General features: G+C 41.9%; 1 protein-coding gene across 1 annotated transcript in view; it reads left to right on the top strand.

The window, feature by feature from the left end:
• PRSS12 (serine protease 12) overlaps positions 1-12,482 on the top strand; it is a 153,031-nt gene that overhangs the window by 59,744 nt on the left and 80,805 nt on the right. The window contains exons 5-6 of the mRNA XM_075860584.1: positions 8,279-8,457; positions 8,864-9,005. Of these exons, the coding sequence (XP_075716699.1) occupies positions 8,279-8,457; positions 8,864-9,005 (321 nt within the window). The remainder of the gene's footprint in view (positions 1-8,278; positions 8,458-8,863; positions 9,006-12,482) is intronic.

Here is a 12,482-nt window from a genome sequence, read left to right as displayed (position 1 = left end):
AACTGGGCGTGTATTATGTGCGTACATCGGGGCGTGTTTACTACTTTTACTAGCTGGGCGTTGTGTATAGAAGTGTCATCCACTTCTCTTCACAACGCCCAGCTTCTGGCAGTGCAGCACTGTGACGTCACTCACAGGTCCTGCATCGTGTCGGCACCAGAGGCTACAGATGATTCTGCAGCAGCATCGGCGTTTGCAGGTAAGTCGATGTAGCTACTTACCTGCAAATGCTGATGCTGCTGCAGAATCAACTGTAGCCTCTGGTGCCGACACGATGCAGGACCTGTGAGTGACGTCACAGTGCTGCACTGCCAGAAGCTGGGCGTTGTGAAGAGAAGTGGATGACACTTCTATACACAACGCCCAGCTAGTAATAGTAGTAAACACGCCCCGATGTACGCACATAATACACGCCCAGTTGTACTTTTACTTTTCAACACGCCCAGTTGTACTTTTGCAAGCCTCATTTGCATAAATACGAAAATGGTCATAACTTGGCCAAAAATGCTCGTTTTTTAAAAATAAAAACGTTACTGTAATCTACATTGCAGCGCCTATCTGCTGCAATAGCAGATAGGGGTTGCAAAATCTGGTGACAGAGCCTCTTTAATAATAGATAGAACATGCAAGTAAAGACATGCCACCATTTCAAATTACATTTATTCAGAAAATTATATATGCATAACCAATTCCATTAACCTAATTTATAATTATCACGAATAATTCATACTACCGATATTTCCCCTATATTTCACCTTATACTGGTTTCAAAAAAATCTATTTTTTCCAAGTGTTCTCTAAAGTTATATTTTTACTTGATTACAGTTTTGGCAGTGGTTAATAGAGAACATATGACTTGTTTTTTTTAACTATTTGTCACAAAAATATTGTCAGGAAGAAAATGAACTATGATTATCAGATAATGAACACTATGATTTACATACAGGACTAGGCAGCTTTTTAGAGAGCAGTATAATAGGCTATAGTTCATCCCATCTGTTGCTGTTTTGCTCATGATGTGTGACTGATGGGTCCGTGTGGCAACAGGTGGGCAAATTTGCATACAGCACAGGATGTAAATTTAGAGAAATACATTTGGGGATGAAAATGGAATAAAAAGACTGACTTATCTGAGATCCACTGTTTTCTTAAATGTACTACTATACATATGTCATGCTACATGGATGACATGCAACTTGATATTTAGTATAATATTGTTATTGGTGCACTTACAGGAGCTTGCTAAAATAAGTCAAAAATCCTAATAATAAATAAAAGGTAGTTTATTTGTTATGTAATTGTCTGGTAACTTTCACCAACAATTGTCTATAGTACATAGAGTGCTGTACTCTGTGAGTAAATTAAGGAGAGGGGTCCCCTAGAAACAATCAAAATAGAACCCCTTCAGTTTGTGTTGTGCACTGCACTTATCCATTGTAGAATATTATATTAATACCTAGTGCATTTTGCCTTGTGGCCTCCTTCATTTGTTAGTGTTGCAATGCCTGTGCCCATAGAAAACTGCAGCCCTTATGTTAGGGCCGACATAGCCTGGAGTCCATTCAAAATCTCCATTCATGAGAGGAGCAACAGGGGTTATCACTATGGTACATACGACCTTATATAAAAAGAAGATCTTTTTAAACTAATAAATTCTACTCCATACATCTTTTTGAAGTAAAATATAAACTGAAACATTTAGGTATAGATATACACTGAATGTTCACTTTATTAGAGACACCTGTCCTTTCACGATTTAAAGGGAATGTGTCACAAATTAAAACATTGTTTTTTAGCAAGTTACTTATTTTTATTATATTTTTAAAGTTTTTTTTACTATATATTTTTTTCTTCCACAAGGTGGGAAGTATTAAAAATTAAATAATAATTTGACATGTTTTCCTATGTTGGCCACCACAGGGAACACTTCCCACAATTACAGCAAGGTGAATCAGGCAAAGCAGCCTGACTTACAGCTGCTGTATATGTGGGAGGGAGACTCACACCCCCGTTCCTATTTTTGGCTGCAAACTAGGAAAAGGTGTTTTCAAATTGCTAAGCAGTGTCTAGCTCCCATTTTGGGAGTGTTTTTACAATGGCAGCTGGCAGAGCTCTAGGACACACCAAATGGCTAAGAATGATGAAAGTCAAGAGGGAGACCCTGTGCTGAATGACTTTTCAGTTGACAAGTTCACACGGCGTGTATGTGACATCGTTTTTGGCGCATTTTACGCACCAAAAAATGCGTCAAACGCTTGCTTAAGCTTCCCATTTACATCAAAAATTAAAATTCGATATCAGGTGCATTCAGGCATCAAGGCAGTATTTTGTAGGTATTCAGCGCCTACGCGTTTCAAGCACGACTGGTGCTCTTAATCATGGCATCCATTCACACTGGATGTGAATGGATGCCATGATTAAGAGCACCAGTCGTGCTTGAAACGCGTAGGCGCTGAATACCTACAAAATACTGCCTTGATGCCTGAATGCACCTGATATCGAATTTAAATTTTTGATACAAATAAAAGTGGGACCGAGATCCTTTTTAAATCACATACCTGCAGCGCTGGATCAAATTCTTTCCAAATCCACTATTGTTTGCCGTGGACCGTCGCGGAGATCCGGGCGAGGCGAAGGTGTCGGGTGCTGGAACGGTGAGCTGGAGGCTTCCTCCCCTTTACTCTTCCCATTTACATCAATGGGAAAGCGCACCATTAGTACAACACGATTTGTTACACGAGCGTTTTTAAAAAACATGTTGCAGAGAAAAAGAAGCGTCTTGTCAATTTTTTGGCACGTAAAGCACGCCAAATGTTCCCATAGTCAATGGGAGTAATACTTAGATGCCAGAAAACATGCAAAAAGCACGCACAAAATGTGTAAAAAGACCCTTGAAAGACGCATCAAAAAGCACTTGAGTAAGCTTCCCATTTACATCAATAGGAAAGCGAGCCATTGGTACAGACAACAAGCTTTTTTTATGTAAGCATCTTAACAAAAACACGTTGCGGAAAAAAATACGTGTTGGGTCAATTCTTTGGCACGTGAAATGTGCCAAATGTTCCCATAGTCAATGGGAGTACTAATTACGTGACAAAAACTTGCAAAAAGCACGCACAAAACGCATAAAAAAACACCTGAAAAACACGTAAAAACGCCTGTATTTTAAAAAGCGCTTCACAAGAAACACTAGTATATTTTACACGTCAGGTTTTTATTTTAAGCGGCGTGTGAATTTTCCCTAAGGGAATAATATTTTATTGGCCTGTAGTTTACATTGCGGCGCAGGGAGAAGACAGAAGTCGCTGTGGGTGAGAAGATTTTTATTTGAATAAAAATATATTTTCTCAGGGTGTATTCACACAGTGCGGTTTTGCCGAGTTTTCGACCACAAAGCCGAAAACCGCATAAAAAAAGTGTGGTAAAAACGCGTGCGCTAGTCGATCTGGTTCTCGGGCATGCGAGAAAGACGCGGCAAAACCGCACTGTGTGAATACACCCTTGGGCTCTGTTCAGGAATTTTGAAGCCGATTTTAAATTGCCTGCACTTTTTTTCCGCTGTTTTCGCTGCAGTTTTCGCCTGCGGCCATTGAAGCTAATGCAAGAACCATGGGCAAAAACGCCACGAAAAATGCCTCAGAAAAAAATTCAATGGGAGGTCAGAAGCGAAAGCCGCAAGAAAGGAACACCGCTTTTTTTTCCCCGCGAGTCGTGAAAAGCCACCCGGGAAAAAAACGCCACTGCCTCCCATTGAAATCAATGCGGAGAGATTTTGGGGGTTTTATGATGCTGATTCCGACACGGTTTCCACATCAAAATCAGCGCCAGCAAGCTCTGTGTGAACATTGAGTTATATCTCTGGTTTTTAATACTTTATTACCACCTTAGTAGGTGTCTGTATGACGACGTCCATTACTAAGGCGGGGCTTAGTGTTAGCCAGTAAAAAGGCTAGCACTAACCCCCCATTGTTACCCCGGTACCCACCGCCACCAGGGGTATCGGGAAGAGCCGGGTACGATCCAGTACTTGACCATCTGTAGTAATGGTCGGTCACTGGGGCAGCTGCAGGCTGGTATTATTATGTTGGGAAGGGCCAAAAACAGTGGCCCTTCCCACACTGGTAATAATAGGCTGGTTATGAAAATGGGGGGAACCCCACGTAGTTTTCACCAATTATTTATTCATTTTTAAAAAAAATAATAAAAACGATGTGGGGTCCCCCCCATTTTCATAACTGACCAGATACAATAAACCAGCTGCAGCCTGGCATTACCAGGATGGGAAGGGCCACTGTTATTGGCCTTTCCCAGCCTAATAATGTCAGCCTGCGGCTGCCACAGTGTCGTAACCATCACTACAGATGGTTGGGTACTGAATCGTACCCGGCTCTTCCCGATACCCCTGGTGGCGGTGGGTATTGGGGTATCGGGAAGTAGTATTGGGTATTGGGGTAATAACAGGGGGGGGTTAGTGCTAGCTTTTTTAATGGTTAACACTAAGCTCCGCCTTAGTAATGTACATTATCAAACAGACAACAGAGGCACTAATAAAGCTTTAAAAAACACAGAGACATAAGAAAATAATTTTTTATTGAAATAAAAACTCCCCCACACAACCCTCTTTCACCATTTTATTAAAAAAAAAAAAGAAAAGGATCATCGAAGTAGTCCTACGAATCAACAACGTAGTCCAAATGGTCCAGTGGAACCTGCAAAAAAATTTTTTTTAAATTAGTAATATGCCGCTGCTTCTTTGTTCCTTGCTCCTACTGTGAATCGCCATGTAGTTACGCGGCGGTTCACAGTAGGAGCAAGGAATGAAGGAGTGCCGCTGATCCTTCAAAGCCACCGATCAGCAGTTTTGAAGGATTAGCGGCGCTTATACGCCGCTGCACTTTCATTCCTTGCTCATACTGTAAATCGTCCTATAGCGGTGCTTCACAGTATTAGGCCTTATTTACACGAGCGTTGCGCACCTCGGACGTGAAAAACTACAGTTTTTCGCGGCCAAGGTGCATCCGTGCTTGGCGCTGCGGGACGCGATGTCTCGCATCCCCCATAGATGAGAGTCTATGGAGGGATGTGTGATGCGTGAAAAGATAGGACATGTCCTATTTTATCCCGGACCCTTCACACGATCCGTTGAAACAACGGCTGTGTGAACGGCCACATTGAAATACAAAGGTTCGTGGGACGGCCGCTGTTTCAACGGCCGTCCCACGGATGTTTAACACGCTCGTGTAAATAAGCTCTTACAGCCATCTCCCATTCAAGTTAATAGGAGAAGGCTGTAATACTGTGAAACGCCACTATATATATATATATATATATATATATATATATATATATAGGGCGATTCATAGTAGGAGCAAGGAACGCCGGAGCAGCGGTACTCGCCGCTAATCCTTCAAAACAGCTGACAAGCGACTATGAAGGTTCAGCGGTGCTCGTCCTTCATAGCCGCCAATCAGCTGTTTTGAGGGAACAACGGCGAGCACCGCTGCTCAATCTAGCGCCCCCCCCACACAAACCCCCCAAAACATCCAACAGCGCCACACACAAACCCCCCACACTAAGCCCCCCAAACTGGCAACCCCCCCCCCCGCACGCACGCACACAAACAGACACACACCTTACCTGCAGTGCGGCTGGTCTTCACTAAAATGGCGCTGACTTTCTCCCTACAAACCAGCTTCTATGCTGGGTCACTCTGAACTGCGCAGCACAGAGTTAGACGGCAGAAGCACAGGATATACGAATGACTCTCGTCCGTATGTCCTATGCCCCATAGCTACCATATTGAAGAGACACATACACAAATGAAATAAAACATGGCAGCCCCCAGTACAGTAAAAAAGTGTTAATAAAAAAAAATGTATGTGAAAAAATAAATAAAGTAAATAAAATGTTTTATTAAATAAAAACACATAAATGAATAAAAAAATAATAATTCATGACACCTTTCCTTTAAGATTCCCTGTATGGAAATTAGACCCGTGACCCCAATTGCAGCATAAAATCAAGTGAGCGAGTTTTCCGTAGATCAGTTTCAGTGTGAATCCACATTAGAATAGGAAAATCTAGCGATCTGAGTGATTTTGAACGAAGCATGGTGATCGGTGCCATACTAGCCAATCTTGTGGAGTTTTCTCATGTAACGGTGTCGAGTGTATGCCAAGAATGGTGTAATCAAGGCAAAAGATCCAGCAAAAGGGGATCCAGTGGATCACCAACTCATCGATGAAAGGGGGTCAAAGAAGGATACTGGTGCTTTAATTAACGTGTCCGAATGCACAACTCATCGTTCATTAGCATGGATGGGCTATAACAGCAGAGAAACTGTTCGAGTGCTATTGCTGTCTAAGGGAAACAGGAAGGCAACACTACAGTTAACAAAGGAGCGCAAAAATGTAATCTCTGATCCAGATTTCTGCTGCACCACGCTGATGTAAGGTTTAGAATTTGCGCAAGCAGCATGAATTGATGAACACTTTGTGTCAGGTGTCAACAGTTCAGGCTGGTGAAGGTGGAATAACGGTGTGGGGAATGTTTTCTTGGCACACCCTGGGTCCTCTGATACCTTAGGATGGACATTTGAACAGTAAGGGTATGTTCACACGGCTTATTTGCGGACGTAATTCGGACGTTTTACGCCTCGATTTACGTCCAAAAATGCGGCTCGATATCGTCGGCAAACATCTGCCCATTGAAAGCAATGATTTTTTTACGTTGGTCTGTTCCCACGAGGCGTAAATTTACGCGTCGCTGTCAAAAGACGGCGCGTAAATAGACGCCCGCGTCAAAGAAGTGCCTGTCACTTCTTCAGACGTAAATGGAGCCGTTTTCCATTGACTCCATGGAAAAACAGCTCCATTTACGTCCATAATGGATGCAGCGAAGAGCGCCTCAACATGCCATGACGGTTGAAATTACGGAGCTGTTTTCTCCTGAAAACAGCCCCGTAATTTCAGCCGTTATGGATGCTGCCGTGTGAACATACCCTAGAACTTACCTAAGCATTGTGGCCGACCAAGTTCTTTCCTTCATAGCAGCTGTTTCTCCTATGGCAGAAAGACACTTTAGCAGCAACTGTAAGAAGCTTTGCTGTCCGCATGGGCCAATATTCTTGCAGAACGATTCTATCACCTAGTGGCATCTATGCCACGACTAATTGCTGAAGTCCTGAAGGCCAAAGGAGGTCCACTGTGCTACCAGATAGGTGTCTCTGATAAAGTAGCCATTCAGGGTATAATACACATATTTAGTGATAAAAAAAAGCTGAAATAAAAAGAAATAAAGAAAACTAAAGTGTATATTATTTTTATGGAAATCAAAATAATAAGTCATAGCACTGATATTAACACAAAATAAATAGAGCATTTTCCACTATAGTGTTTTTTGACATATAGATAGGACAAGCCATTAAAACACTGAGGCTGGGTTCACACGACCTATTTTCAGACGTAAACGAGGCGTATTATGCCTTGTTTTACTTCTGAAAATAGGGCTACAATACGTCGGCAAACATCTGCCCATTCATTTGAATGGGTTTGCCGACGTACTGTGCAGACGACCTGTAATTTACGCGTCGTCGTTTGACAGCTGTCAAACGACGACGCGTAAATTGACGGCCTCGGCAAAGAAGTGCAGGACACTTCTTTGCTACGTAATTTGAGCCATTCTTCATTGAAGTCAATGAAGACCAGCTCAAGATTTACAAGCGTCAAAGACGCCTCGCATAATGCGAGGAGGAGCTTTTACGTCTGAAACGACACAGCTGTTTTCTCCTGAAAACAGTCTGTCTTTTCAGACGTAAAAGCCTCTCATCGTGTGCACATACCCTTAGTGTCATTGCTCTGACATTTTCTGCTTCAACTTGTACTGTTTTCAATAAAGGGCAATTGTGCATTTGTATGGGCTATTCCTGGGTAGACGGATCATGGGTTAGCGGCCCAGTGCCCCCTGATTAATTTGTTATAATATGTCCCATTAATATTTCAGAAAGCATTTTGTCTGGGAACCCCATTAAGTAGGCATTGGGTGGCGCTGGCTTAAAAAAATGTATATGTTCTATAACACAAATTGTTTTAATATAAAGGAGACCTTTAATTAAAATATAATAGCAAGTTTTGATTGGTAAATATATATAAATATATATATATATATATATATATATATATATGTGTGTGTGTGAAATTAGAGGAAGATTCCAATTGTTGCTTACATTTCAATGACCCAATGTATCAATGAGTATTATTACTTTTGATGTTATGAACAGGGGTGTTGCGAAAGCGTGGAGTCAAGCTAATTTTGGAGAGGGAACTGGTCAGATTCTTCTGGACGAAGTACAGTGCACAGGAAATGAGCTGTCTATAGAAGAGTGTCAACGAAGTTCATGGGGGGAACACAACTGCGGACACAAGGAAGATGCAGGCGTTTCCTGTATACCAATTGCAGGTATTACATCTTAAAATGCAAATACATTTGTTGTCCATTTTAAGAGGTTTTGTTCATAGACCTGTCAGGCTACTGAAATTTACAAAGTCATTGTCATGTTTCGTAAACCGCTCAAAGACAATATTGAGCCTCTTCATTGTCCTGTAGGAAGTATCCTTGTCATTGAAAATACAAAGAGACCTTGCACCTAGTCAGCAATTCTGCACAAGTGAATGTAGAAGACCTGGAGGCTGTCAGGAAAATATACGTCATTGCTATAATTCTTTAATTCGTAACACTAAGCTGCTCACTGACCTAAACTATTACATGAAAGAATTGATGAATGTTTATGATGATTTTATAGGTTCTGTTGTATGTGCACAAAGAGCTGACAATCATTCTACCTATCGATTTATTTTTCATACAGATGGCTCCATTAGACTAGCAGGTGGTAAAGGTAGCCATGAAGGACGTCTGGAAGTGTTCCATAATGCACAGTGGGGGACGATATGTGATGACGAGTGGACAGATCTGAATACACAAGTTGCATGTCGTCAACTGGGATATAAGTAAGAATTATTATCAACAAATAGATATAAGAAATATACACCACACTTACAGCTGTAATCTTTCATTGCATGTAGACAATGAATACTACCACAGTTTGCTTTTGAGAACCTCATATATTAGTGTTCTATGGGCATGGGCATAACCACACATTATAGCAAGCAGAGGAGGCAGCAGAAAGCGTAGAATGAATTTTACTTAATAATACTCATAGCTGAACTGATTCCTTTCTTATTTTTGGAGTCAGTTGAAGACACATACATTTGGGTTTCTAAAGGTTGTTAGTCAGTCTGTCTAAAGGTACTATTACAGAGACGGGCCGTGTAAACGAGCTCCGATCAATGAGACAGCTCCTTGATTGGCGCTCGTTTGCTCCTATCACATGGAGCAATGATTGGATATGCATAGGGAGGAGCGCTCGTAACGATCGTTCGTCCCAATACATTTTCATCATGTAGGCAGCGCATATCCCTGTTTACACAGGGAGATGTGCTGCCGACAACGATGATTTTTAATTCTGCATAAAAGAGCATATCAGCCGATGAACGAGCGTTTTCTCATTCATCAGCAGATCGTTGCCTTTATTACACAGGGCAATGATCGGGAAGGAGCATTCATATGAGCGCTCGTGGGCCTGATCATTGGCCAGTGTAATAGGGCCTTAACAAAATAAGAATAGTTCATTTGCCGTGGATCACTCTGGTCATCACCACTGTGCTGTGCATACAGGCAAGTACCTCAAATATCTCTTGAAAATCTGAGATTTCAAAGTAGAAGTTAAGATGATCTGTTCTGTCTTGGCATGAGGTCAAGATAACAGTTTCGTTCATCAATTGGCTATGGTGGCCTTTACTTTCTCAGAAAGGCTTTTAGAGCCAGTTCTTCAGACAGTTTTAGTGGTAATAAGAACATTTAGATCGTGATGTATTTGACGTACAATATAATTATCTAGTCATTGTAATAAAAGTTCAGGTACATTTAGCTAAGCCAGCATATGTCAGATTGAACTTGTTTATGCCTTTGTTTTTAACAATTAATGCAGCCGGCTATAGTTAGGAATAGGTTCTACACACATAGTAATAGAATAGAATCACATGAGGACAGGGGACACAGAAATGACCTCTGGGCATTAAGCCCTGTCAGACCACTACTCATCAATAACAAATGAAATAGACCTGCCACAGAGACTGTGCCATGTGGTAAAATGTCTTCCTTGTTTACATGTTCGACTTTGGGGGTTCAGAACGAGCTTTCCTCCCAACACATTAAAATGTACTTTAGATTGCTAGGTAAAAAAGCAGAACTTGACATACATACTGAAGATGATATTTAGGGCATGTTCAGACGTGGCGGATTTACTGCGGCGTTCCGCTGCACACAGAGCGCAGCAGACTTTTCTTTTTTTGATTTGTATAGCTATTTAGTTGACTTAGTACAGACGTGTGGAAATTAGCTTGTGGTGCAGAATTTACAATCCGCAGTATCCTCGGTCTGTTGCAGAGAAGCAGTGGATTTTAGCTTATGTAATGTGCTGCTAAATATTCAACAAATCTTCATGTTACATATGCAGAGTATGGTGCACTTCCATATTCCAATTCTTGGCGAAATCCGCAGGGGAAATTGTCCAACACATCTAAACATGCCCTCAGTGCTAGCACCAGTGGCAAATGAGGTCTCTTAGTTTTATACCTGCAGCAATAGAATAATTAGTAGCTAAAGAACATCTCTGACATACAAAGCAGTTTAATCATATTAATCCATCAAGGGAAAACAGCTCCTGATTTTCAGATGTTTTTTAAGCCACTTGCGTTTTTCGCTGCGTTTTTTTACGGCCATTTTTGGAGCTGTTTTCAATAGAGTCTATGAAAAACGGCTCCAAAAATGTCCCAAGAAGTGGCCTCCACTTCTTTTTCACGGCCGTTTTTTTACGCGACCGTTTTTAAAAATGGACGCGCAAAAAAATGGCCCGTCGGAACAGAACGCCGTTTTTCCCATTTAAATCAATGGGGAGATGTTTGGAGGAGTTCTGCTTCCTAGCTTTCATCCGTCTTTCAGCCATTTACGGCCTGAAAAACGGCTGAAAATAAGCCGTGTGAACATACCCTAACACATCAGCATTATATGTTTAGAATCTGCAGTGTCCTTGGCTTAAGGCCCTTTTACACTGGCCAATTATTGGGCAGACGCGCGTTCGTAGAACGCTCATTCCCGATCATTGCCCTGTGTAAACGGCGCAACGATCAGCCGATGAACGAGCAAATGCTCGTACATCACCTTATCGTATCGTTTTAAATGTGAAAAATATTATCATTATTGGCAGCACATCTCCCTATGTAAACACGGAGATGTGCTACCGACATGATAGAAATGAATGGGGAGGAGCGATTGAAGTGACGAGCGATCGGAGTAACGAACACTCGTCCCCATACTAGCTCCTTGTCAAAGATACAAATCGGTGCCGATCAACGAGCTGTGTCGTTGATCGGCGCTCGTTGCACCTGCCAAAATTGACCGGTGTAAAAGTACCTGTACTTAAAGATGAAATCTGGTTACAGCAAACAAAGCTACCGTATTTTTCAGACTATAAGACGCAGTTTTTAGCAAGAATAAATCTGACCGCTTCTTACGTAACCCCTTCCCGACTCATGATGTGCCGGCACAACATGTAGCGAGGAGGGGATGATGTTTGGTGCGGAGCCGGCTCAGGCGCTGAGCCCGCTTCATACACTGCAGGTGTCAGCTGTGTTTTACAGCTGACACGCTGCTCTAACGGCCAGGAACAGCTGTTCATGGGCGTTTAACTAGTTAGATGCTGAAGTCACTAGCGACCGTGGCATTTATAGGGGTCTTCCCATATAGGACATTTATGACATATCCACAGGATATGTCATAAATGTTAGATAGATTCGGGTCCCACCTAAACCCTGTTCTATCTTACTCGGCTCCGCTGTCTCCCGACCACTTCCTGGTTAGGTGGTCAGGAGTTACGGAAAGAGCCGATTGCTCTCTCAGCTACGCTGTTTCCATAACTCCGATAGAAATGAATTTGAGTTACGGAAACTGCGTAGCCCCGCAAACTACGCTGTTTCTGGTACTCGGTAGCTACGGAAACAGTGTACATAGTCGAGTTACGGAAACAGCATAAATCGCTGAGTTACGCTGTTTCCGTAACTCCCATAGAACTGAATAGTAGTTACAGAAACAGCGTAATTGTAACGAGAAGTGTACCTGTGTGTCCATCACATGACCATAGCAGACTTTTTTTCCCATTGGAAGTAAACAATAAAGTTTAATTTTGAATTACAGCAAGCAGAGATCCTGAAAACCATGAGGATTTGGTATAACTTTCATTATACAAACAATAATCTGTACTTGCTAAAACCAGAAAACCCATTTATAAACAGTTGTCCTAGAAGGCGTAGTGAGAGGATGTAGCCATTAAAACACGTTCACGAATTCTAATTAATCCCACTGACATT

The sequence above is a fragment of the Rhinoderma darwinii genome, chromosome 1, assembly GCF_050947455.1.
Source record: "Rhinoderma darwinii isolate aRhiDar2 chromosome 1, aRhiDar2.hap1, whole genome shotgun sequence".
Classification (NCBI taxonomy): Eukaryota; Metazoa; Chordata; class Amphibia; order Anura; family Rhinodermatidae; genus Rhinoderma; species Rhinoderma darwinii.
The sequence above is the reverse complement of the archived record's forward strand: the minus strand, read 5'-3'. Positions and strand labels throughout refer to the sequence as shown.